This window comes from Rattus norvegicus, chromosome 4, assembly GCF_036323735.1.
Source record: "Rattus norvegicus strain BN/NHsdMcwi chromosome 4, GRCr8, whole genome shotgun sequence".
NCBI lineage: Eukaryota > Metazoa > Chordata > Mammalia > Rodentia > Muridae > Rattus > Rattus norvegicus.
Window position 1 is genome coordinate 70,103,810 of NC_086022.1, and position 26,612 is coordinate 70,130,421.

At 40.7% G+C, this 26,612-nt stretch overlaps 1 protein-coding gene across 7 annotated transcripts in view; it reads left to right on the plus strand.

Moving 5' to 3' along the window:
* Window positions 1-26,612, plus strand: part of Agk (acylglycerol kinase) — a 79,093-nt gene that overhangs the window by 22,260 nt on the left and 30,221 nt on the right. For 4 of the 7 annotated variants that reach the window (XM_039108239.2, NM_001127497.1, XM_017592845.3 and 1 more), the window contains exons 3-8: window positions 1,260-1,299; window positions 6,228-6,307; window positions 11,258-11,333; window positions 22,871-22,963; window positions 24,616-24,648; window positions 26,471-26,565. In XM_039108239.2, the coding sequence (XP_038964167.1) occupies window positions 1,260-1,299; window positions 6,228-6,307; window positions 11,258-11,333; window positions 22,871-22,963; window positions 24,616-24,648; window positions 26,471-26,565 (417 nt within the window). The remainder of the gene's footprint in view (window positions 1-1,259; window positions 1,300-6,227; window positions 6,308-11,257; window positions 11,334-22,870; window positions 22,964-24,615; window positions 24,649-26,470; window positions 26,566-26,612) is intronic. The other 3 variants (XM_017592846.3, XM_039108240.2, XM_039108241.2) reach the window with 1 other exon arrangement.

Below are 26,612 nucleotides of genomic sequence, written 5' to 3' on the forward strand. Positions count from 1 at the left end.
AGAACAGATGAGTACCCCCAACTCTGTTAATGTGTGCTTTTGAGCCTTTATACTTTTCATGGAACACTGTTTCTAGTTGTCAGGTCATTCACTATTTTGGGCTATTCTGTTGCTTGGCTGTAGAAAACCAATTAACAGACAACAACTGTGACAAAAATCTATTATTTTTATTCTAATTCATCCTTAATTATCAGTGTCAGTCTTGAAATTACTCTCAAAATGCCAAATTTCAGGTCTCCAATGTTATAAAGGTGGTCAAGGAATATATGTAAAGTAACCCTTTTTTCCTTTAAAATCTTTTCTTCAGTTGTTTTCTAGCAATACAAGTGTGTAAATGCAGACTTGGGTGTTGGCCTCTGCACGTTATCAAAGCCCATTTAGTGTGCTCTCATGACACACTTTAGAGACCTTTTATGCTTAACACATGCTTGCATTCTGAAAGAATGTTTCCATACTTGGAAGCCACTTTTACCTCCTATTTCCCTTTGTGATGTAGGAGAGTGTCTGAGTGCTATCAAAAAGAAGGCGCTCAGAGACAACAGTAGCAGAAGCAGCCAAACACCAAATTCTGCCTTGGCGAATGACCCAAGAAGTATCCATTGGATAGAAAAACCCAAGACACGAAATTAGTTTCCTATTTTTGACTAATAACTTAGTTTAACACACCGTCGGTATTTATCATACTATTTTATGGGCCAAAGTCCAAGGGTTGAGAAGACCTCCCATTCCTTCTGAAGACTCCAAAGGGAAGAGCTACTTCCTGACTTTTCCAGGCTGGCAAGGGTTTCAACATTTGTGGGCTCACAGTGCCTTCCATCTTTAAAGCCAGGAGGGGACCCCACCCTCCCGGAGTCCCATTGTTCTGATCACAGCCACAAAAGCTGCTCTGCTTGAAAGACCTATCAGGTAATTCCAGATGCTCTCCCTGTCCCCAAGCTCTAAGTAAATTTGCAGTTTCCTGTTGCCATATGGAGCTACAGATCTTCAGACTTTAGGCTCTAGATGTTTCAGGGGTCTGGGGCATTTTTTTATACACCAGAATGTGGAAATAGCTAACACAAGCTTTCACTCAGAGAATGTATTTCCCAAATGTGCTCCTGATTTGAGATCAGGTCTTTAAGAAATCTTTACTTAAAAAGTACTTTTTAAGAAAAAAAAAAAAAACAAAACGAACAAAAAAACCCCAAAACCCATCAATTGTATTTGGGTCTTAATCTCTGGGAATGCTAATGCTGGGTCTCTTTTGTTTGCTTTGATAGTGATAACCTGCTAAGAAGAGCAGCTTGTCAAGAAGCTCAGGTAATGCCGCTTCCTGTGATAAAATTAAATCGCCCTTATCTCCATGGTGCAGGAGACACAGCCACTCCAGGGACTTACTTACATGGGGGTCTTACATCAGTGCAGTTTGACTATTTTCCCTCTACCTCCAGATGGGTCAGGCTGTCAGCCAACTCTGAGTAGAATGGGTGGAAGTTAGCCATCTGGTGAAGAACAGGTTCTGACGCCCACCCTGTTAGGCTTGTTTACTTCTGGATCACTCCCAAGAACACATAACTAGACTGGCTGAAAAGCTAGGAATTGGTGTGTTTGCAGTTATTCTTGAAGATCTGGCTAAACCCTGAATCATTTCTGATGGAATAGCCCCCAGGGATATTGGTTGAGAGCAGATGTTACCTCTGAAAGTCAGATCGCGTTAAAATGGTTGACTCCTACTTTTAAAGCCCATCTCCCTGACACTGCTGGTTCGTAGACTGCACTGCCATCCAGGTCCATGAGATGCTGCTTAAGTTTATCTGGCTGTTGTGATGATAGTTGAGTTGTAAATCCTTTCAGATGTAAGACCCTAGCTTTCTCTCTTCCCTATTTGTAATTTATACCCTGCAGATGGCTTTCTGTGACTCAGTGCCTTTCTGTTTTATGCCATTTAAGCTTAGGATGTCAGAAATGCCTGAAGAGATGTATGAAAGTTAAAATGGCAAAGAGGACGCATTTAGTAGAAGTGGGTGTCAAACCTCATGTTTGTTTCTGAATTATTTTCATAGATGATAATGACAGTAGATACTATTAATAAATCCTTCTTTGGTTCCAAATATACTTTAAAAATTTGATTTTATTTCTGCACAGAAATAAAATTGTAATCTAGTATAGCTTCAAGTTATTTTTTTAAAAAGTCATTTTAAAAATTAATTTTAAAAAGCTTTAAATTTTATTTTTAAGATCAGCATGATGGTTCACACCTATAATCCAGCTTCCAGGAAGCTGAGGCAGGAGGATTGCCATGTGTTTACCTCTTGGGTTACATAATGAGTTTTAGGCCAGCCAGAGATAAGCTTTTGGATTATTTTTGAGTCTCAGTATGATACTGTAGAACATGTATACAATGCTTAATTTTTAAATCAAGGTAATTATCAAATAAACCTTAATCTTGAGTTCCAGGTAGTTCTGCTGATACACCCTCCTCTTGCTTAAGGTGAAACCTCTTCATGTGTCCTTTCTGGATCCCAGCCCCTCTTACTTTCTCAGGAACAAGGTCTTGTTTGGTACTTTCTCCACACACTGACCTTACTGTTCTAGTCCTCCACTCCTCTGCACATGTGTAGCTCCTTCCTTGTGACTAAAGGTAGATTAATCCTCACGGCTTTCTCTACTTTTCCTGTGATCTTTTTATAGTCTAAATTATTGAGTGATTTAAAAAAATCATGTACACTCAACTTTAGTTTTTACAAACGTGTTAACCCATTATGGAACTGGAACTTTACAGGTCTGATTAGGAGTTCCTGGAGCTAGGGAATGAGGGTAAGGAGGGGCAGTCTAGTGCTGTAGATCTGGAGTCTGGATACAGAGAATGGGCTGGGGTCCTAGTTAGGGTTTCTGTTTCTGTGAAAGACACCATCATGACCAACTCTTATAAAGGAAAACATTTAATTGGAGCTGACTTGTAAGTTCAGAGGTTTAGTCCATTATCATCATGGCTGGAAGCTTGGCATCATGCAGGCAGACATGGTGCTGAAGAGATACTGAGAGTTCTGCATCAAAATTGGCACACTGGGCCTGCCTTGAGCATCTGAAACCTCAAAGCCCACTTTCCAGTTACACACTTCCTGCAGCAAAGCCATACACCCAATAATGCCACTCCTTGTGACTCTGTGGGGGCCATTTTCCCTCAGACTACCACATTCCACTCCCTGGTCCCTGTGGGCTTGTAGCCATATCATAATGCAAAATGCAGTTAGTCTAACTTCAGTCTACATTTAGTCTTTGATGCTCAAGACAGTCTCTTAACCATAGCCTCCTATAAAATCAGAATAAAAAGAAGGCAGATCACACACTTCTAACATACAATGGCACAGGACATACATTTTAATTCCAAAATGGAGGAAAGGTGAACACAGTGAGAGAACACTGGACCAAAGCAAGACCAAAATCAGCAGGCCAGCTCCAAGCTCTACATCACCATGTCTGCTGTCAAATCTCTCTGCAGACCTCAAACTCCTTTCAGTTGTTTTGCCTGCAGCACAGTTCTTTCTCCCGGGCTGGCTCCACTCTCTATGAGCCCCTTTCCTTGGCAGGTATCCCATGACTCTGGCGTCTCCAGCAGCTTGGGGTCTTCAAGGCAGTCCAAGCCTCAACTTTACAGCTTCATGCAATAGTCCTTCTAGGTCTCCATGAAGGGACATCTGCATATGCCTGGCTTCAGCAGCTTCCTTAGTTCTGGAGGGAGATCTATGATTCCTTTCTTGTGTCCTTGACTCTATAAGCTTTGGTACCACGTGGCGGAAGCTGTGAAGTTCTGCTGCTTGCATGAACCCCTTATTCAAACACATCTTCTCCAGCTTTCTGTTCTTGATAGTTTCCTTCACTGCCTAAGCTTGGCTGTCCTGGAACTTCCTTTATAGACCCAGGCTGCCTTGAATTCTGAAATCCACCTGCCTCTGCTTTTCCAGTGCTGGGATTACAAGTGTGTGACCCTAGCCCTAAATTTATTTAATTCCTTTTTACAAATTGAAAGCTTAGCTGGGTGGGGTCTTGCTCTGAGGTCACCACTCCCTTACTCCATTTAGCATCAGGCTTTTCTTTAATCTATTTATACTCCCGGGGGCTCCTTTTCTCCCTCAACTGTACAGTTTGTATTTTTCCTTGCTCAGTTTAAGTCTTTTCATTGTAGATCTGCATAAGACTGGCCACTATCAAGCCACAGAAGATAGTTAATGCTGGGTTGTTTGAAAATGTCCTTAATCAATTATTCCTTAAATTAGCCTTAGGCAGATTTTTTGGACAAGGGCAGAAAACAGCCACATTCTTCACCAAAATATCACAAGAACAGTCTCTAGGTCACACACTAATACTGTCCTTTGAAACTCTAGGTGGTCTCTCATAGTTCTCAATACCACTCTCTTCCATGGTCCTATGATCCTACTAGTATGGCTCATTAGTCCCTGCTTAAAGTATCTACTGGCTCTTCTAGTCAAAGTCCCAAAGTGCTCCATATTCTTCCAGGCAAAAGCAGTGTCGGGCAACTTCTATTTTAGAGTTTCTCTTGCTATGAAGAGACACTATGACCACTACAACTGTTCGAAAGAAAGGCCTTTAATCGGGGCCAGCTTACAGTCCAGAGGTTTACTCCATTGTCATAATGGCAGGAGGCATGGCAGCATGCATGTAGACATGGTACTGGAGAGATAGCTGAGTGGTCTACAACCAAATCAGCAAATAGCAGGAAGAGAGAGTGACACTGGGCCTGACTTGAGCATCTGAAACCTCAAAGCCCACCCCTCAGTGACACACGTCTTTCAACAAGGCCACACCTACTCCAACAAAGCCTACTTCCAATAATGACTCTTCCTATGAGTCTTTGGGGGCCATTTCCATTCAGACCTCCACAGCTGAGTTAGTTACTTCATTCCTGGTGAAATGCTAGAAGGGAATGGATCAGAACAGAGCAAGTTATGATATTTGGAGATTTAGCAGGGAAATGTCTAGATATAAGAGCAAAGAGAATAGAAGTGATAATGGATGGTGTGTGTGTGTGTGTGTGTGTGCGCGCGCGCGCGCGCGCTTGTCTGTGCAGGTGTGTGTGGAGGCCAGAGACTAGCATTGGCATATTATCCTCCCTAGCTTTCCCACATTAGTTTTTTTTTTTTTTTTTTTTGGTTCTTTTTTTCGGAGCTGGGGACCGAACCCAGGGCCTTGCGCTTCCTAGGTAAGCGCTCTACCACTGAGCTATATCCCCAGCCCCCCCACATTAGTTTTTGAGACAGTGTCTCTTACTGAACTTGGAGCTTGCCATTTCATTTCAGCTAGACTGTCTGGTCAGGGAGCCCCCGGGCCACTGCTTTCACCTCCCAGCACTGGGGTATAGACATCCGCTGACACTCTCAGTTTCTTACTCGAATGTTGGGTATCTGAACTCAATTTCTTATGCTTGCACAACAAACACTTTACTTTTTATTTACCACTGAGCCATCTCCCCAGCACAGGGGGTTGTTCTTTTAGAAGTGAGATGTAGAAAGGATCTCCAGTGGACAGAGAGGTGGCAGATTTTAGACTGAGTTGTTCAGTGCACCATCTTTCTATAGCTGTTTTCCCTCTAATGTTTGCTTTATACTTCTTTTCCAGAATTCTGCTGCCATAGCCCAGACTTGTTTTTCAACATCCAAGACCTGAAGCTTTTGGCCTTTTTACTGTTTTGCTGTCCTGATTCTCTTCATTGTCCCTCTTCCCCAGTTTATGTGTCTCAGTAGTAGCTCCCATTCTCTTGCTGTTTTGAATCCTCACATTGAATCCTTTGCTTCTTGATTCTATTCAGCCTTGGAGCCAATAGAGTAGAAAAGGTTTGAGCAATGGATTTCTTCTGTGTATATAGATGGTGAAAATTAACTGGTAACAAAGATTCCTGAGGAATAATTTAGTAATGGACTGAGGGAGAAAGGATTGTAGCATGAAAACTGAAGGCACATGTATGAAGTCCCTTCTCACAGGCTGTGGCCTTGCAGGGTGTATGCTTATAGTAAGTCAGGAAAGGACACTAACTACCACTGGTAAGTTAAGCAGGGTTTTTATCCTACTGTAAGGCTGGACCTATTGTCATTGAAGAACAGCATATTTCTGTTATGGAGATCATGAATGAGCTTTTGCTCTTTGACTGGAAGTAAATTCTTTGGGGATAAAAAAACATATGTGATCAATAGCTGAATAAAATATTTAATTGGAAACTTCTTTCTTTTCAGGTGTTTGGCAACCAGCTCATTCCTCCCAATGCACAAGTGAAGAAAGCCACCGTCTTTCTCAATCCTGCAGCTTGCAAAGGGTATTTCAGTTTGTGACTTAACTGTATTCAGTTTTCCTAAAGGCAAAGGACAACATTACTACTAAGGCATGTAGACTGTGTAGGACTAGAATCACTGGGACCCATTACTCTGCAGCCACAGGAGTTATTCTCAAAATGGAAGTAATGGTTATGCGACAAGTAGATGTTCAGCAAACACGAGGATTTCTATGCGCTTGAGAGGGCACCTCTGGGAATGATTGTTTTCCTGCTTTGCATAGCTATGTTAGGCTGTCACCACAGACAAAGTTGTATGAGAGGCCTCCAGAGCACTGTGGGCTCCAGATGACAGTGGATTCTTTCCCAAGTAGGAAACCTTCAGCTGGTCTTGGAGGACAAGGTTTACTCTTCTCAAACAAGGATGTGGCCCATAGGGCAGAAACTTAGGATAGGAATGATTGTTCCGCAGTAAGCTCTGCATGGAAGGACTGCGGGGAATAAGGTGGGAAGGAAGGGCAGTGGGCTTTTGCAAGAAGTGGTGTGTTTGTTGCTTAGTTGGTTGTACCCATTGTATCACCCTGAAATGGAGGGTACTGTGAAAACAAGGAATGGGTGTAGAGGAACTAAAAATTGCCCTACCTGGGGGAAAAAGCCACAAGCAGAAAAAAAGTTTAAGTGTTAGTTCAAAATTTACCTTTAAAACATAGAATGAAGAAATTGAAGAGGGGAAAAGTACCTATTAGTGTTTCTAGTATCCAGATCAATTGTGCTTTGAGTAATTTGTGAATTTATACTAGGCTGGACACTATAAGATTGAAGTCACATGACATCAATAGTGAGTAGTTGAAGCTGGACTTTTAAGTCTTCAGGCTCTGCTGTCTGGAGCAAAAAGAAGCAGGGCCTCCCAAAGTCAGTCCTGTAGGATCTTTTGGGGAAGCTTGAGCTTCATGTAAGAGGTGTATTGACCTCCTCCATAAGTTGTATCTACAGATTATGCAGATTAACCTTGCTTAATAGAATATTGCCAGACTTGGTTAAGGCCACTTCTCCATAAATACACCAATTTTTATCTCAGTAATAAATGATACAAGTTCTTAAACAGCACCAGAACACCCAGTAAAGTCACTGTGGCCTGGTGAGGGCAGCAGAGAGCTCAGAGTGTGTCTCTCTCTCTCTCTCTCTCTCTCTCTCTCTCTCTCTCTCTCTCTCTCTCTCGTGTGTGTGTGTGTGTGTGTGTGTGTGTGTGTGTGTGTGTGTGTATTTGCTTCTAGAATATTCTGAGTTACTTAGCCTCCTAAATCTTCAGTTTACTTAGCTATAAAACTAAATAACATAATAGACACAAAATCAAAACACATACATTAAGAACTACCATGTAGAATATGATGTATTTGTGTTAGTGCTGTAGTGCTTATGAGTGTTAATTGTTAATAGAGGCCTGCTGCTGCTGCTGCTGCTGCTGCTGATGATGATGATGATGATGATGATGATGATTGTGTCTAGCTGGGTTCATACTATTCTCCACTTTGTACTCTCATTTCCTCCAAGAATTCTTGCAAGCCACCTTTCACCCTTCTTTAAAGATAGCTGTTTGATGTGCTTGTCCTTTAGAAATCTTTAATTTCTGGTGAAAACGTTTTGGCAGTTTCCTTAAGATAGAATCAACTATTATAAGTTCTGACTTCCAATAAGTGGGTTTTGAGTTTTGTTCTTGTTTGTTTTTTGCTGCTGTTTTGCTTTTTTCCAAGCCCATATTGTTTTAACATTCATGACTTAATTTTTTAGAGATTTAGGTCCTTCTTATGTTTTATACGTAACTGCATGTGCTAGAAGGTTTTTATTCCTTTTTCTACCAGTGTGTGTATGGGGAAGTATGTGTATTGGTGCATATAGAGGCCTGAGGCTGGTCTTCAATTGCTTTTCCACTTTACTCACTGAGGCAAAGTCTCACAGTCCAATTTAGAGCTCGCCATATCCTGGCTGCTATCCCTAATCCGCTGGCTGTGGAGTTCCTTGTCCTTGTCTTTGGAGGCCCAGATGACCATCACATCCACAAGGTGCTTCTGTGGGTTTGGGGATCTGAACTCTAGGTCTTCACACCTGAGCTTGTTCAGCCAGCCTTAACTGTCACCGAGACAGCCCTGCTTACAGTGTTAAATTAAGGTAGGCTCTTGTTTGCGAGTGCAGTGCCTTATGTAAAGGCAGGCAGCATGCAGCCACAGACAGCCTCCTACAGCAAGGTAGAGCCCTGCATGCATCTGGGACACAGAGCTCTAAAACTCCCCACACCTTTTGCTTTAAAGCCTTTACTATTTCATGGCCCCATTTTTGTCATTGTGACAATGCACTAACATATAATGTATAATTTATTGGACAGCTATCTCATTATGTAGGACTGGTTTAAAACTTCAAGAACTTTAAGAAACAAGGTAACTATGTGTTTACTGTTAATAAATAATACATTAAAGAAGTAATTATCTTGTGTGGTGCCTGAGTCTGGAAATTGCCGTAAGTACATAAAGTTTTTATTCAGGCCTGGTGCTATTGCACCCTTAATTATGTAATAAATAATGTATTTCTCACTGGCAACACTTGTTTTTCAGTCTGAAGAAAAGTTCTTCTGCTTTTGTTTTAGAGATTTCCTGAAGCAGTGACATCATACAAAGATGTGAATGAACAACTAGTGCTAATTGTTTTCCTTAAGTTACAGGAGGTGCTCTCTTATGTTGGATAGGACAGAGTCAGGCTTCATCAGAGGCTTGCTTTTAGGAACTAGTTCTGCTCCCAGCTGCTCTGTTCTTATCCTTCCAGCAGTAAAAGCATCCCTTCAGTGCCCCGGCCTTCCCTATTGCTCTGGGTTAGGTGCAGACATGGTGAGGGGAAGAGGGACTTCATTTCCATGTCACTTTCATGTTCATTCTGATGGGAGCTAGCATCTCCACAGTGACTATCCCTGATGGGTCTGGGAACTGGCATCTCCACAGTGTCTACTCTAGTTCACAATAAGGAGTGCTGTATTGCCATTTTGTGTTTTTCAGTAAAGGTGGTGGATTCCTTCTATGCTCACCTCTTAAGTATTCCTCATAAGCTGCTTTTGAGTTTCTCATATAAATATCCATAAAAGGGGGGCTGGAGAGGTGGCTCAGTGGTCAAGAGCACTGGCTGCTCTTCCAGAGGTCCTGAGTTCAATTCCCAGCAACACATGGTGGCTCACAACCATCTGTAATGGGATCTGATGCCCTCTTCTGGCACACAGGTGTACATACAGATAGAGCACTCATACATGAAATCTTTAAAAGTATATATACTTAAGAAAGGTAAAGCGTGCAGTGTTGTTTTTTTAAGGAAATTGAATTTTAGTAAGACAGCTAAGTGAAAATGTGTGGGATGATGTCATATAGGTGAGGCAGGTACAAGACAGAATGAGGCCTGTCATTGGATGAGAAGGAAGGGGTTGGGGTGTGAGGGAAGAGGAAGAGACTGGAACAGAAAGGAGGGGAAACTGGAGGAGACTGGAGTAGAAGCCACGGAGAGAACATGGAGGCTGATGTTAAGATGTGTATTTACAGGTTGTTATGAATGTTCTTAAGGGATGGATGTGGACCGGGCTTTGCATGTCTAGGTGGGCAATTATATCTTATCAATTGGATCAAAGGTTATTGGGTTATGCGTTCTTTCTTGTGGCGATTTGACTTTGGGAGAGTGTGTGGTGGCAGAGACACTGGGCCGCCACAGAGTTGGGATGTGTGTTTCCGGCAAGATATCTACTAGATATCTTGAGGCACCGTGGTGCTGGATAAAGTGAGGGTAAAAGACAGCTCTTTCTATAATTTTACCACAACAAAAAGGTACATGGGAGTTAGATGTTTTGATACTACTATTGTTTTGTGTGTGTGAGATTTATTTGATTTCAACTCTGCCACTCTTTGCCACTTCTGCCTTTGATTCCTGGACTGTTTGTGAGTCTTGACTTGACTCGGACTGGAGTGCAATAATGGAGTAATGTTCAGGAGAAGTGCACACACCCGTCCCCAGGGGTCATAACCATCTTATTTGCCTTTCCTCAGAATTTACCTCTATGATTAGAGATTTATTCCCTCATTCATTTGTATACTAATCCATCATTTACTTAGTAAGTACCTTTAAAATATCCCATCTGTAATCCTAGAAGTTGGTGGATTCAAGAATTAATAAGGGCTGATATCTAGTTTTGTAAGTTTCTTGAGTAGTCCTAAAGACAGTTTTGAAAGCTGTCTTCATCATGTGATGAAAACATTGCTGATGACAGATGAGTATCAAGTGCTAGTGGAACAAAGATGGGCTTCTATGCTTGGGAGATGTAGACTGGCTTCTCATTAACTATCCTAATAGACACCTTTTGCTTTTCTTTTCCTAGTAAAAATTCAGCTCTCATAGAAATACTTTTGATCTGTCTCTACAAGTTTAAAGATTTGGAATGACCCCTAGTGTTTAAACTTTAAAAGAGAGGTGGGGGGGGGGAGGGGAGAGGCGTCTTTTTCCAGAAGAGCATGCTTATTAGTAAAGGATTAAATAAATCTGTTTTATTCCCCATGGGCCATATGAATAATGTTACAGTAAATACCTCTACTCCTTTCAGGAGAATATAAGTAACTTCCAGTAGCAGACAAGTGTGGTGAGAGTGAGTTGGTCAGACAAGTCCTGTGTGATGTCCTGGTTTATCTGTGCTGTTGCTGTATCTGGCATTGGGAATTCTGTGTGGATCAAGCTTTGTTGTTTTGAATGGGGCTATATCTATTGCTCATTGTTGCTCTAGAGAGTGTAGCTTCCCAAATGTATACAAGCTGATTGTGTGAGGCAAGGGACACTATGGTTACTATGGTTACTCACTGTTGAACTTCCTATTGAACAAATAAAGTGTGTGTTCTCTAGGGCACATGATTACACTTTTTATTCTCAGCTTGAAAATGTATCTTAAAATATACTGTGCTTTTTTTCCCCTTTTGTCTACAGCAAAGCCAGAACTCTATTTGAAAAAAATGCTGCCCCAATTTTACACCTGTCTGGCATGGATGTGACTGTCGTCAAGGTAAGACTTCCTCTAAAGTCTTTATATACACAGATCACCATTTCTAATGTATTCATGTATTCTCTGCTCTGGCCTTCTAAGCAGAACCCAGCTTTCACTGAAGATAAGAAGAAAATCAATGTTGTGTCTTGTTCTATAAATTACTGGAAACAGTTTTGTGTTCCCCTGCTGTGGTCAGCTTTTCATTTCAGCACAGGCTCGGGTGGGTGTGTGGAGGTCCTGATACTTTGTAGCAGGCGGGACTGTATCTCTCAGTTGTCAGAGTCCATTCCCCAAATACAGGGCTTTCTACTTTGAGTGGTTTAATTTCTTGGTAGTTCTACTAGCAGGTAATTATTTTCTTTCTGGTAAAAAATTATTCGTGATAAAGAATTTTTTAAAGTAAAATCATTAGAATGTTTGAGATTTTAGGTAAGAAGGAAAGGGACACAATAAGTTAGAAGGAATTGTAAATTTTAGACATCTCAGCTCTCCATTTTGAAGAACTTTAAGCAGCATGTGTGTGAGTGTATGTGCATTTAGTCAAAACCAGCCTTCTGCTATATTTACTTTTAATTAATTAAAGAAAACTGTGTGTATGAGTGTTTTGTGTGTGTGTGTGTGTGTGTGTGTGTGTGTGTGTGTGTGTGTGTGCACTGTATGTATGCCTAGTGTTCACAGAAGCCAGAAGAGAATTATCAGGCCCCCTGGAAGTAGAGCCATAGTTAATTGTGAGCCACCATGTGTGTGCTAGGACTCAAAACAAGATCCACCGGAAGAGCAGCAAGTACACTTAACTGTCGAGCCATCTCCCCAGCCCGGCCCCCTCCAGTGTTTTAAAACTGTGTTTGTTTGTTTAATTGTTTCTTTGTTTTTTGAAATTATGGTGTGATTGCACTATTCCCTTTCCATTTCCTCCCTGCAGTCACAGCCACATACCCTTCCTTGCTAAAATGGTGTTTCTAATAATATTTTATGGATTCTTTGAGACTTTCATACAATATATTTTGGTAATTTTCATTCCCTATTCCTCCCACTAACTCATCCCAGATCTACCTCCCCATCTGCATCTCCTAATTCCCTAACCCCTCCTAACTTCATGTCCTTTAAAAAAAATTCATTGACTCAATTTTGTGCTCCCATCTACTAGAGTGTAGCAGACCTGCCAAGGACCAGCTCTTAAAGAAAACTATCTTCTCCTTCTCTAGAAGCCATGAATTGTCACTAGTCCTTAATTAGTGTTGGCAGCTCCTACGCCCATTCTACCACTCTAGAATGTTGGCCGGACTGATGTTAATCTATTTCTAAATTACACTTTGAGTATGCTGTAGAGATTAGGAGGTCATGCAGTAAAGTTTCCATGCAACTTTGGACTCCCTTTTTTAACATGTCAGACTTGCTCTTGTGGTTATTTGCCTCTAGGGTTAGGAGAAAGGGGAAGGAAACATTTACACGAGCATCTACAGTGTGCCACAGTCTAGGCATGAGAGACCGTACGGTGGTCCCTTAGAGCTGCAATCATTAGTTCCTTATTATTTGATGAAACTCTTGGATAAAACTCTGGGCCTGGAGACTGGCTGAAGAGAGACAGTGCATAGTAGACTTCAATAGTACCAGGAGTATTTAGTTCTGTTTCTCTTTGGCAAGATAAATTCTTCAAGGAATTGTTTCTCTTCTTTGGTTTTCACATCAGCTGGCATTGAGTTGTTTATAATGTCCTCGTGTTCACTCTTAACTGTGTGTAGCTTTTGTAATGTCCCATCACCTCAGCTGGGCCTGCTCTTGTGCATCCTTATCCTCACATCTCCCCCACCCCCCCCAACCCCCACAGTAGTCATCAACTTAGTTCCTGCTGAGGACCCAGTTTGCCTATTGATCTTTTCACTGGCAAGGTTGTCTCATTTCTTGTTTTCTTTAAAAAACTTAATTATTTCCTTTATTTTATTTTATTTGGTGTTCTGCTGGTCTGAGATTTTCATTGGTTTACAACCCCTCCCACACACACACACTATATGTATTTACAGCCCTAAGCTCTGTTACTTCATCTGTGGCCCATCACTGCAGACACAATTCGTTCACTACCATTGCTCATGATTTTCTCATTTCTACCACGACATTTGCTTGACCTGTGAGTTACTTAATGTGTTTTAATTTTCAGATCAAAAGTTTTATGGGAATCATTTTGTTAATGATTTCTGAATTAACTACATCATGATCAAAGAAATATTCTATATATAGTTTCAGGATCAGAGTTTATTGGGATTTGTCTTTGGATTTAGATTGAATATAGTTTGTTTTTTATGTCCTATGTATGCTGAAAATATTTGATATCAATTACTGAATATTATATTCTGTTTATGGCCTATAAACCAAATCTGTTCATTGTGTGCTGCAAATCTCCTATTTCTGTACTGTTTTTTTCAAATTTTGCTTTTTATCAATAATAATTATTTTAAACTATCCTATCAGGGGAATTACAAATCTCCCAGTATGATTGTGAATTTGCCCATTTCTATAGATAATTTTGTCTTTTTTTAAAATTATATCTTAAGATGATTAACTCTCAAGAACTGGAGTGAACACAAGAAATTTGTTTTAAAGATAATTAGATCCACTAAATGTTTGCTGTAGACGTTGATACACTTAGGACGTGCACTTTTGTCTTTAGTGGTTGAGGCTGTCCAGCTCAACCGCTGACATATTTAAACCCATTTCTCTGATAGTTGTGTATTTTTGTGCAAGACCTTGGTTCAGCTATTGCTTTTCTGAATAGGATCTTATTGGTCAGCAGCCTGTGTTTAGAACTGTCTTTGTGTTTGTCCAGGCAGGAATCCTTAATGTCAGGGTTGAAGAATATGGCCTTTGTGTTAGGCTGATATGACTGTTGTGTGGCTGTGTGGTCTCCACTAAGCACCCTCACATGGTAACTGAGCTTTCAGAATAAATAAAACATTAACCCATTTTATTTCTAAATACCTGAATATATGTGTTTTAATAAGGAAGTATATTTTTCTGTGTAAATATATTGACATCTCCATACCTAACAAATGTGACAATTCTTTTTTATTTATTTATTTATTTATTTATTTTTTTTATTAACTTGAGTATTTCTTATATACATTTCGAGTGTTATTCCCTATCCCGGTATCCAGGCAAACATCCCCCTCCCCCCTCCCCTTCCTTATGGGTGTTCCCCTCCCAACCCTCCCCCCATTGCCGCCCTCCCCCCACCAGTCTAGTTCACTGGGGGTTCAGTCTTAGCAGGACCCAGGGCTTCCCCTTCCACTGGTGCTCTTACTAGGATATTCATTGCTACCTATGAGGTCAGAGTCCAGGGTCAGTCCATGTATAGTCTTTAGTTAGTGGCTTAGTCCCTGGAAGCTCTGGTTGCTTGGCATTGTTGTACATATGGGGTCTCGAGCCCCTTCAAGCTCTTCCAGTTCTTTCTCTGATTCCTTCAACGGGGGTTCTATTCTCAGTTCAGTGGTATGCTGCTGGTATTCGCCTCTGTATTTGCTGTATTCTGGCTGTGTCTCTCAGGAGCGATCTACATCCGGCTCCTGTCGGTCTGCACTTCTTTGCTTCATCCATCTTGTCTAATTGGGTGGCTGTATATGTATGGGCCACATGTGGGGCAGGCTCTGAATGGGTGTTCCTTCAGTCTCTGTTTTAATCTTTGCCTCTCTCTTCCCTGCCAAGGGTATTCTTGTTCCCCTTTTAAAGAAGGAGTGAAGCATTCACGTTTTGATCATCCGTCTTGAGTTTCATTTGTTCTAGGCATCTAGGGTAATTCAAGCATTTGGGCTAATAGCCACTTATCAATGAGTGCATACCATGTATGTCTTTCTGTGATTGGGTTAGCTCACTCAGGATGATGTTTTCCAGTTCCAACCATTTGCCTACGAATTTCATAAAGCCGTTGTTTTTGATAGCTGAGTAATATTCCATTGTGTAGATGTACCACATTTTCTGTATCCATTCCTCTGTTGAAGGGCATCTGGGTTCTTTCCAGCTTCTGGCTATTATAAATAAGGCTGCAATGAACATAGTGGAGCACGTGTCTTTTTTATATGTTGGGGCATCTTTTGGGTATATGCCCAAGAGAGGTATAGCTGGATCCTCAGGCAGTTCAATGTCCAATTTTCTGAGGATCCTCCAGACTGATTTCCAGAATGGTTGTACCAGTTTGCAACCCCACCAACAATGGAGGAGTGTTCCTCTTTCTCCGCATCCTCGCCAGCATCTGCTGTCCCCTGAGTTTTTGATCTTAGCCATTCTCACTGGTGTGAGGTGAAATCTCAGGGTTGTTTTGATTTGCATTTCCCTTATGACTAAAGATGTTGAACATTTCTTTAGGTGTTTCTCAGCCATTCGGCATTCCTCAGCTGTGAATTCTTTGTTTAGCTCTGAGCCCCATTTTTTAATAGGGTTATTTGTTTCCCTGCGGTCTAACTTCTTGAGTTCTTTGTTTATTTTGGATATAAGGCCTCTATCTGTTGTAGGATTGGTAAAGATCTTTTCCCAATCTGTTGGTTGTCGTTTTGTCCTAACCACAGTGTCCTTTGCCTTACAGAAGCTTTGCAGTTTTATGAGATCCCATTTGTCGATTCTTGATCTTAGAGCGTAAGCCATTGGTGTTTTGTTCAGGAAATTTTTTCCAGTGCCCATGTGTTCCAGATGCTTCCCTAGTTTTTCTTCTATTAGTTTGAGTGTGTCTGGTTTGATGTGGAGGTCCTTGATCCACTTGGACTTAAGCTTTGTACAGGGTGATAAGCATGGATCGATCTGCATTCTTCTACATGTTGACCTCCAGTTGAACCAGCACCATTTGCTGAAAATGCTATCTTTTTTCCATTGGATGGTTTTGGCTCCTTTGTCAAAAATCAAGTGACCATAGGTATGTGGGTTCATTTCTGGGTCTTCAATTCTATTCCATTGGTCTATCTGTCTGTCTCTGTACCAATACCATGCAGTTTTTATCACTATTGCTCTGTAATACTGCTTGAGTTCAGGGATAGTGATTCCCCCTGAAGTCCTTTTATTGTTGAGGATAGCTTTAGCTATCCTGGGTTTTTTGTTATTCCAGATGAATTTGCAAATTGTTCTGTCTAACTCTTTGAAGAATTGGATTGGTATTTTGATGGGGATTGCATTGAATCTGTAGATCGCTTTTGGTAAAATGGCCATTTTTACTATATTAATCCTGCCAATCCATGAGCGTGGGAGATCTTTCCATCTTCTGAGGTCTTCTTCAATTTCCTTCTTCAGAGTCTTGAAGTTCTTATTGTACAGATCTTTTACTTGCTTGGTTAAAGTCACACCGAGGTACTTTATATTATTTGGGTCTATTATGAAGGGTGTCGTTTCCCGAATTTCTTTCTCGGCTTGTTTCTCTTTTGTATAGAGGAAGGCAACTGATTTATTTGAGTTAATTTTATACCCAGCCACTTTGCTGAAGTTGTTTATCAGCTTTAGTAGTTCTCTGGTGGAACTTTTGGGATCACTTAAATATACTATCATATCATCTGCAAATAGTGATATTTTGACTTCTTCTTTTCCGATCTGTATCTCCTTGACCTCCTTTTGTTGTCTGATTGCTCTGGCTAGAACTTCAAGAACTATATTGAATAAGTAGGGAGAGAGTGGGCAGCCTTGTCTAGTCCCTGATTTTAGTGGGATTGCTTCAAGTTTCTCTCCATTTAGTTTAATGTTAGCAACTGGTTTGCTGTATATGGCTTTTACTATGTTCAGGTATGGGCCATGAATTCCTATTCTTTCCAGGACTTTTATCATGAAGGGGTGTTGAATTTTGTCAAATGCTTTCTCAGCGTCTAATGAAATGATCATGTGGTTTTGTTCTTTCAGTTTGTTTATATAATGGATCACGTTGATGGTTTTCCGTATATTAAACCATCCCTGCATGCCTGGGATGAAGCCTACCTGGTCATGGTGGATGATTGTTTTGATGTGCTCTTGGATTCGGTTTGCCAGAATTTTGTTGAGTATTTTTGCGTCGATATTCATAAGGGAAATTGGTCTGAAGTTCTCTTTCTTTGTTGTGTCTTTGTGTGGTTTAGGTATAAGAGTAATTGTGGCTTCGTAGAAGGTATTCGGTAGTGATCCATCTGTTTCAATTTTGTGGAATAGTTTGGATAATATTGGTATGAGGTCTTCTATGAAGGTTTGATAGAATTCTGCACTAAACCCGTCTGGACCTGGGCTCTTTTTGGTTGGGAGACCTTTAATGACTGCTTCTATTTCCTTAGGAGTTATGGGGTTGTTTAACTGGTTTATCTGTTCCTGATTTAACTTCGGTACCTGGTATCTGTCTAGGAAATTGTCCATTTCCTGAAGATTTTCAAGTTTTGTTGAATATAGGTTTTTATAGTAAGATCTGATGATTTTTTGAATTTCCTCTGAATCTGTTGTTATGTCTCCCTTTTCATTTCTGATTTTGTTAATTTGGACGCACTCTCTGTGTCCTCTCGTTAGTCTGGCTAAGGGTTTATCTATCTTCTTGATTTTCTCGAAGAACCAACTTTTGGTTCTGTTGATTCTTTCTATGGTCCTTTTTGTTTCTACTTGGTTGATTTCAGCTCTGAGTTTGATTATTTCCTGCCTTCTACTCCTCCTGGGTGTATTTGCTTCTTTTTGTTCTAGAGCTTTTAGGTGTGCTGTCAAGCTGCTGACATATGCTCTTTCCTGTTTCTTTCTGCAGGCACTCAGCGCTATGAGTTTTCCTCTTAGCACAGCTTTCATTGTGTCCCATAAGTTTGGGTATGTTGTACCTTCATTTTCATTAAATTCTAAAAAGTTTTTAATTTCTTTCTTTATTTCTTCCTTGACCAGGTTATCATTGAGTAGAGCATTGTTCAATTTCCAAGTATATGTGGGCATTCTTCCTTGATTGTTATTGAAGACCAGTTTTAGGCCGTGGTGGTCTGATAGCACGCATGGGATTATTTCTATCTTTCTGTACCTGTTGAGGCCCGTTTTTTGACCAATTATATGGTCAATTTTGGAGAAAGTACCATGAGGAGCTGAGAAGAAGGTATATCCTTTTGCTTTAGGATAGAATGTTCTATAAATATCCGTTAAGTCCATTTGGCTCATGACTTCTCTTAGTCTGTCTACATCTCTGTTTAATTTCTGTTTCCATGATCTGTCCATTGATGAGAGTGGGGTGTTGAAATCTCCCACTATTATTGTGTGAGGTGCAATGTGTGTTTTGAGCTTTAGTAAGGTTTCTTTTACATATGTAGGTGCCCTTGTATTTGGGGCATAGATATTTAGGATTGAGAGTTCATCTTGGTGGATTTTTCCTTTGATGAATATGAAGTGTCCTTCCTTATCTTTTTTGATGACTTTTAGTTGAAAATTGATTTTATTTGATATTAGAATGGCTACTCCAGCTTGCTTCTTCTGACCATTTGCTTGGAAAATTGTTTTCCAGCCTTTCACTCTGAGGTAATGTCTGTCTTTGTCTCTGAGGTGTGTTTCCTGTAGGCAGCAGAATGCAGGGTCCTCGTTGCGTATCCAGTTTGTTAATCTATGTCTTTTTATTGGGGAGTTGAGGCCATTGATGTTGAGAGATATTAAGGAATAGTGATTATTGCTTCCCGTTATATTCATATTTGGATGTGAGGTTATGATTGTGTGCTTTCATTCTCTTTGTTTTGTTGCCTAGACGATTAGTTTCTTGCTTCTTCTAGGGTATAGCTTGCCTCCTTATGTTGGGCTTTACCATTTATTATCCTTTGTAGTGCTGGATTTGTAGAAAGATATTGTGTAAATTTGGTTTTGTCATGGAATATCTTGGTTTCTCCATCTATGTTAATTGAGAGTTTTGCAGGATACAGTAACCTGGGCTGGCATTTTTGTTCTCTTAGGGTCCGTATGACATCAGTCCAGGATCTTCTGGCCTTCATAGTTTCTGGCGAGAAGTCTGGTGTGATTCTGATAGGTCTGCCTTTATATGTTACTTGACGTTTTTCCCTTACTGCTTTTAATATTCTTTCTTTATTTTGTGCGTTTGGTGTTTTGACTATTATGTGACGGGAGGTGTTTCTTTTCTGGTCCAATCTATTTGGAGTTCTGTAGACTTCTTGTATGCCTATGGGTATCTCTTTTTTTAGGTTAGGGAAGTTTTCTTCTATGATTTTGTTGAAGATATTTACTGGTCCTTTGAGCTGGAAGTCTTCACTCTCTTCTATACCTATTATCCTTAGGTTTGATCTTCTCACTGAGTCCTGGATTTCCTGTATGTTTTGAACCAGTAGCTTTTTCCGCTTTACATTATCTTTGACAGTTGAGTCAATGATTTCTATGGAATCTTCTGCTCCTGAGATTCTCTCTTCCATCTCTTGTATTCTGTTGGTGAGGCTTGTATCTACAGCTCCTTGTCTCTTCTTTTGGTTTTCTATATCCAGGGTTGTTTCCATGTGTTCTTTCTTGATTGCTTCTATTTCCATTTTTAATTCCTTCAACTGTTTGATTGTGTTTTCCTGGAATTCTTTCAGGGATTTTTGCGATTCCTCTCTGTAGGCTTCTACTTGTTTATTAATGTTTTCCTGTGTTTCCCTAAGGGAGTTCTTCATGTCTTTCTTGAAGTCCTCCAGCATCATGATCAAATATGATTTTGAAACTAGATCTTGCTTTTCTGGTGTGTTTGGATATTCCATGTTTGTTTTGGTGGGAGAATTGGGCTCCGATGATGCCATGTAGTCTTGGTTTCTGTTGCTTGGGTTCCTGTGCTTGCCTCTCACCATCAGATTATCTCTAGTGTTACTTTGTTCTGCTATTTCTGACAGTGGCTAGACTGTCCTATAAGCCTGTGTGTCAGGAGTGCTGTAGACCTGTTTTCCTCTCTTTCAGTCAGTTATGGGGACAGAGTGTTCTGCTTTCGGGCGTGTAGATTTCCTCTCTACAGGTCTTCAGCTGTTCCTGTGGGCCTGTGTCTTGAGTTCACCAGGCAGCTTTCTTGCAGCAGAAAGGTTGGTCTTACCTGTGGTCCCGAGGCTCAAGTTCGCTCGCGGGGTGCTGCCTACGGGCTCTCTCTGGCGGCAGCAACCAGGAATACCTGCGCCGCCCCTTCCAGGAGCTTCAGTGCACCAGGGTTCCAGATGGCCTTTGGTGTTTTCCTCTGGCGTCCGAGATGTGTATGCAGAGTGCAGTCTCTTCTGGTTTCCCAGGCGTGTCTCCCTCTCTGAGGGTTTAGCTCTCCCTCCCACGGGATTTGGGGGCAGAGAACTGTTTATCCGGTCTGTTTCCTTCAGGTTCCGGTGGTGTCTCAGGCAGGTGTCCTGCCGCTCCTGGGCCCTCCCCCACGGGAGCCCAGAGGCCTTATACAGTTTCCTCTTGGGCCAGGGATGTGGGCAGGGGTGGGCAGTGTTGGTGGTCTCTTCCGCTCTGCAGCCTTAGGAGTGCCCACCTGACCAGGCGGTTGGGTCTCTCTCTCACCGGGTCTGGGGGCAGAGAGCTGCTGCGGGCCGGGGTCCGCGGGTGTGGGACTTCCGGTAAACACAGAACGTGCCCGGTCCTAGAGGAATTCTGCCTCTGTGTCCCGATTTCACCAGGCAGCTTTCTTGCCGCAGACAAGTTGGTCTTACCTGTGGTCCCGAGGCTCAAGTTCGCTTGCGGGGTGCTGCCCACGGGCTCTCTGTGCCGGCAGCAACCAGGAATACCTGCGCCGCCCCTTCCGGGAGCTTCAGTGCACCAGGGTTCCAGATGGCCTTTGGTGTTTTCCTCTGGCGTCCGAGATGTGTATGCAGAGTGCAGTCTCTTCTGGTTTCCCAGGCGTGTCTGCCTCTCTGAGGGTTTAGCTCTCCCTCCCACGGGATTTGGGGGCAGAGAACTGTTTATCCGGTCTGTTTCCTTCAGGTTCCGGTGGTGTCTCAGGCAGGTGTCCTGCCGCTCCTGGGCCCTCCCCCACGGGAGCCCAGAGGCCTTATACAGTTTCCTCTTGGACCAGGGATGTGGGCAGGGGTGGGCAGTGTTAGTGGTCTCTTCCGCTCTGCAGCCTTATGAGTGCCCACCTGACCAGGCGGTGAGGTCTCTTTCCCACAGGGTCTGGGAGCAGAGAGCTGCTGCCGTGACAATTCTTTAATACCAAAGCCCTATGGTCTTTGGTTTTGTATTTTGTAATTTTCCCAATTTAAGAAACTCAGAATTGTGTACATATATTCAGATAATAGGTATTATATTAAAGGAAGATTTAATTATTAGTAGAAATATTAATGTTTCTCCTTACATTCAATTGAGACTATTGGTCTCTGAAAGGTTGATTTCCTGTCTTTTCTGTTAAATTTTATTTGGAAGTAATTTTAAATTTTCAAAAAAGTTAATATATGTATAAATATATTTATTTACTTCCCCCTTGTTAACATTTTTACTCTTTTTACACATAATTTCTCTTTGCCTAAGTGTGTATAATATATACAGGAATTCCTGTATATATTATAGATGAAATCGTTGAGCCCTGATGTATGAACTCACCCTTAGGCTCCTCTCCTTTCCCTGGAGGTTAGGGTATGGAACTCAAGATTCTATTCTGTAAGGGATCTGTTGGCCTCTCTGGCCACCAGTTCTTATCCAGGGTCCTTCCAGAGTTACCAGTACATACTCTGTGAGGGTTTTCCTGTGAGTAACAAAATAACTTCTGTGGATTTTTAGAGTTCTATGCTGGGAACAGGGCACAAAGAGCTGGTATTTCAAATTGTACTAAAGGTGTTTTAGCCCATCTGATATATAAGTATTTAGTTTTTGCCTAATAATGTGTCTACTGTATTTCAAAGTGGAGGTAGTGTTCTGTTGCACTGGCTTTATGCCCTTTAAGGTTTGCATTTGTCTTCAGCCAATGGTGGCTGAAATGTAGTTCAAACGTTCAATAAAATAGGAAGCTTGGAGTGCTCTTCAAACACACCTGCATTTTTTTTTCTGTGCCATCATAGCAAAACAATAATAATCATCAGTTGCAAACACTTTTCTAGCTGTTTTAAATTCTGCTGTGTAACAATAGTACAGGAAAGATAATTGTCCCTCTCTTGATACATGAAAATTCATTGATAAGGAAATTAAAATCAAGTGAGTTTAAGCTACTCCGTTAAAAAGTAGCAGAGCTGAGGTTTACTGTAGGTCTCTGGGGCTCTGAAATCTGTTCTCCTTCTCATTATATCTACTTCCCTATTTGCATATGCACTTGACTTCCTGCCTTCAGATGAAAAACAGAGTGTAAACAGTGTAATGGAAGCCACACTGGACTGGAAACGAATCCTCTGACTGGCTAACTATACAACTGAGGCAAATTATTGGGCTTGATTTTATTTTTAGAATAAGCAGCCTTTTTAGAATGATATTTTCTGAAGGCATTTCTGTCTTAGGAAGTATAAAATTATATAAAAAATTCCATACCTAATTGCTTTCATAGCATTTTCATGTCTTTCAACCATGCAAAACTAAGGGAGCAATATAAGACTTTAAAGAACATTTTTCATCCTGTAACATGTGTCACATGTGATCTTACAATGACAAATTTACCAAAGCCGTCTTTGATATTCCAGACAGATTATGAGGGACAAGCCAAGAAGCTCTTGGAGTTGATGGAAACGACCGATGTGATCATTGTTGCTGGAGGAGATGGCACCCTGCAGGAGGTAGGGTCCTTCTTCCCCATGGAGGGCCATCATTAGGGGGAAATTAGGTTCTTGGACAATGGCAACAATAATTAAGGAAATTGCCATAATTCATTATTTTAGGGCTATTGCTCTCAAACTTATATAGCCCTAAGCTTTCTCCTGTACTTTCCTTCCATGTTTTTGGTAAATCTTCCTTCCAGCTCAAGGAAGGGTTTATATGTAAGCAAGTCTGTCTGAGAAATTAAATAAAACAAGCAAGACTCTATAATCAATTACTTAAGATGAAGTGGGAAGATCTTGAGTTCCAGTTAGTCTTGGGTTACATAGCAAGATTAGATCTCAGATACTGAATAAAACAGGAGGCAAATGTGTATGGATGGGCCAAGCTTGTTACACTGTGCATGCTGTTACACAGCAGGTCTGCGATGACACCACAGCTTCACCACAAGGACAAGTCCTCATCAAATGAAGTTTTCTCTCAAGAAAACACGTTTATGGGCACTCACATCATTTCTGTTGTATAGAAAGTGAACTCTTAAGATTGCATTTGTAAAAAGAGACGATGCTTGTTCAGATGTATGTTTGCCTTCTTCTCTGCTGCTCTTTCTAAGGTCAGTTGTTTGGCAATTAGTGCTACAGAACAAGCCTCTGTATGCTGGGCAAGAACTCTACCACTGGCTACGCCCCTAGCCCTGTCTTTGTCCTAATAGTAATACCACTTATCGCAGTACTGCATTACTGTTGGCTTTGACCTCTCGTTGGTAGCTTCATCAGTGTGAGGGACCAGAAATGAACAGCAGAAAAGCTGTCCTAAGTTTGACTTGGCATTTATATGAGCCGTAGTAAGTTTCTTTTTTTACAAAGGCTCTGCTAATGGTCTCATAATTGTCTTTATAGCTTGTTAATGAAATGTGAAGAGTTCTGATTGTCTACCGACAAAGAATGAAGTAGATCATTGACAGCCCTTTTAATACTCAAACCCAATGAGGCAGGACAAGGTAAAGGGAGGAGATATGTCAACCTTTATTTTTACAAAATGTTTTAAAGGAAAGACAGTGAATTGTATATTTGGGGTATATGCAGTCATTAAAAGACATTTTGCTAGAGAAATGATTGTTTTTTTTTATGACAGTTCATACCTACAATCCTAAGGAAGCTGAAGCAGGAGGAATACTGTGAGTTCCAGGCCAACCTAGTCTACCTAATGATAGTGAATAGAATAAAACAGTTAATGCTAGTTGTCTAGCCCCTTTGTTTCCGTAGCCCTCAGGAAGAAGCACTTGAGTACTTCTGAGCATGCTAAGCCATCCTGTCCTCTCTGTACTGCAGAAGGCTAACAGAGGCTTTTCTGTATAACTGAAAAGAGTTCATATTTCTCTAGAACCTACAACACATAAACATTAGTATACTTATGTTTTGTAGACCTTGAAATATAATTTTACTAATGTATGTGGAATTTTTATAATTTATCTTAGTCTGTATTTTTCCAGGTTAAGAATAAAATCTAATTTAGCACTGATCATTTTGACAATATGATGTGTTTTTAAGATCTAATACATTATTTAATATAGTTTCTAGAAGAAAATAAATAAGTTTATGGTCCATGAAATTTTATCCTAATTTTGTTTTGATAAGGAAAATACATGTTTTTATATTTTTTACATTCATAGGTTGTTACTGGAGTACTTAGAAGAACAGATGAGGTGAGCTTGTAAAAATATGTTAAGCTTCTACTTGCTCTCATTCTTTTGTCTTTCCCCCATGTGATGCATACATTCATATTATATTTATAGTTATGTATGTATACATATATACATTCATACATACATGCATGCATGCATGCATGCATACATACAAACATATTCTGTACTAAGGGTTGAACCCATGGCTTTGGATGTCTAAGTGAGCGTGCACCACTGACTTACACCTCCAGCCCTTTGTCCATTTAACTTTTATTTTGAGACAGGGTCCTGATAAGTTGCCCAGACTAGTCTTTAATTAGTGATTCTCCTGCCTCAGTCTCTAAAATCTGTGGGATTCCAGGCATAGACCATCATACTCAAATCCTGTGTTATATTTTCAACCCAGTGGAATTGTGAGAGGATTGGGTTTTGATCAGATGGTGCAATACTTCTTCCTCTGTCATAAGTTACTCTCAGGAACCCATGATAGACTTCCTGTGTTGGTAATTCAGGTACCCTGTACCTTCTAACACAGCTAGTGTGCTATATAAAAATTTTCTATAGAATCTTTTGTTCATGGAATTCTTTTATAAATTAATAGTGATATGTTCATATAATAGGAGCCAGGTAGCAATTAAGTGGATGGACTAGGCTTATTTAGTTAAGAGCAAACATGAGAACCTGAGTTTGATCCCAGGGTCCATGGAAAATCAACTGAGTATAGTTAGTGGTGCTACTAGTAATTCTGGTGCTGGCTGGCCAGTTTCAAGACATATGGGAGACCTTATCTAAAAACAATTATGGACGGTGTGTATAGACAGGAAGCTGCCCTCTGGCCTCTTTGTGTACCCTCAACACACACACACACACACACACACACACACACACACACACACACACACACTCATTCTTTCCCCCCACATACAAATGTGTAATGTATATCATACACAAGAATGAAGTAGATCTATAAATATCTACATCTTTAGATCTTAGAAATGTTAAATACAAATAAGTTTAGAATTTAGAAAACAGTATTGTTACTATATGTTATTTGATAAGTAAGTCTGTAGTAATAAAAAATAATGCAAAAGAGTCGTGCCAACCTAGCATAATGGTTTCCTCTAGGAGGGTTCAGGAGAACAGAACTTTATCTGTCTCTACCTAATTATTTTAATTTTGAGATCCAGTTTATTTCTGAAGACATCAGAAGCAACATGGCAAATGTTCTTAAATCTGGGTTGTGGACTTATGTAAGATCTCATTCATTTTCCTGCCACAGTTTAAAATATTTTGGTAAAACAATAAGAGATTATCTTCAAAATAGTCTTTTAAGAATCTTCAAGTAATGGCTATATATGTGACATTTAGTTAAATCACTTGCTGTGTCATTAACTGGCCATCATTTGACTTCCTCTATTTGAAGTAGAAAGCTTGTCAAACACTGTCACCTGCCATTGGTCACTGTAGGATTAGTAGGTATTTTTAGTTGAATTTTGTTTCTGTATTTCCCAGCAGGTGGGATAGCTTAGTACAGTCTCTCACACTGTTTCATTGATCCAGTTGTTGTAAGATTATCATTATTTTAACCCAGTTTCATACAAATAATTGTAGTTACTGAGTACTCAAATATATCTTCTAAGTTCTGAGTCACTGTGTTGTCATTGACTGCTTTGTCTCAGAAACTGCTCATGTTGGGGTATTTGCTTACTGCCTAGAGATGGGAACTGGAGATGAGATGGGAGACATAGTCAGTTACTTTGTTCTAGAGGATTCTCATGTGCCTCCCTTTAAACCTAATCTTCAGACTGTAATAACACAACTTTGTCTTCTTTTATTCTACCAGGCTACCTTCAGTAAGATTCCAATTGGATTTATCCCGCTGGGACAGACCAGTAGTTTGAGTCACACCCTCTTTGCTGAAAGTGGAAACAAAGTCCAGTAGGTTGTCAATGTGGCATGCTAACATCTGTGTGTGATAGAGCCTG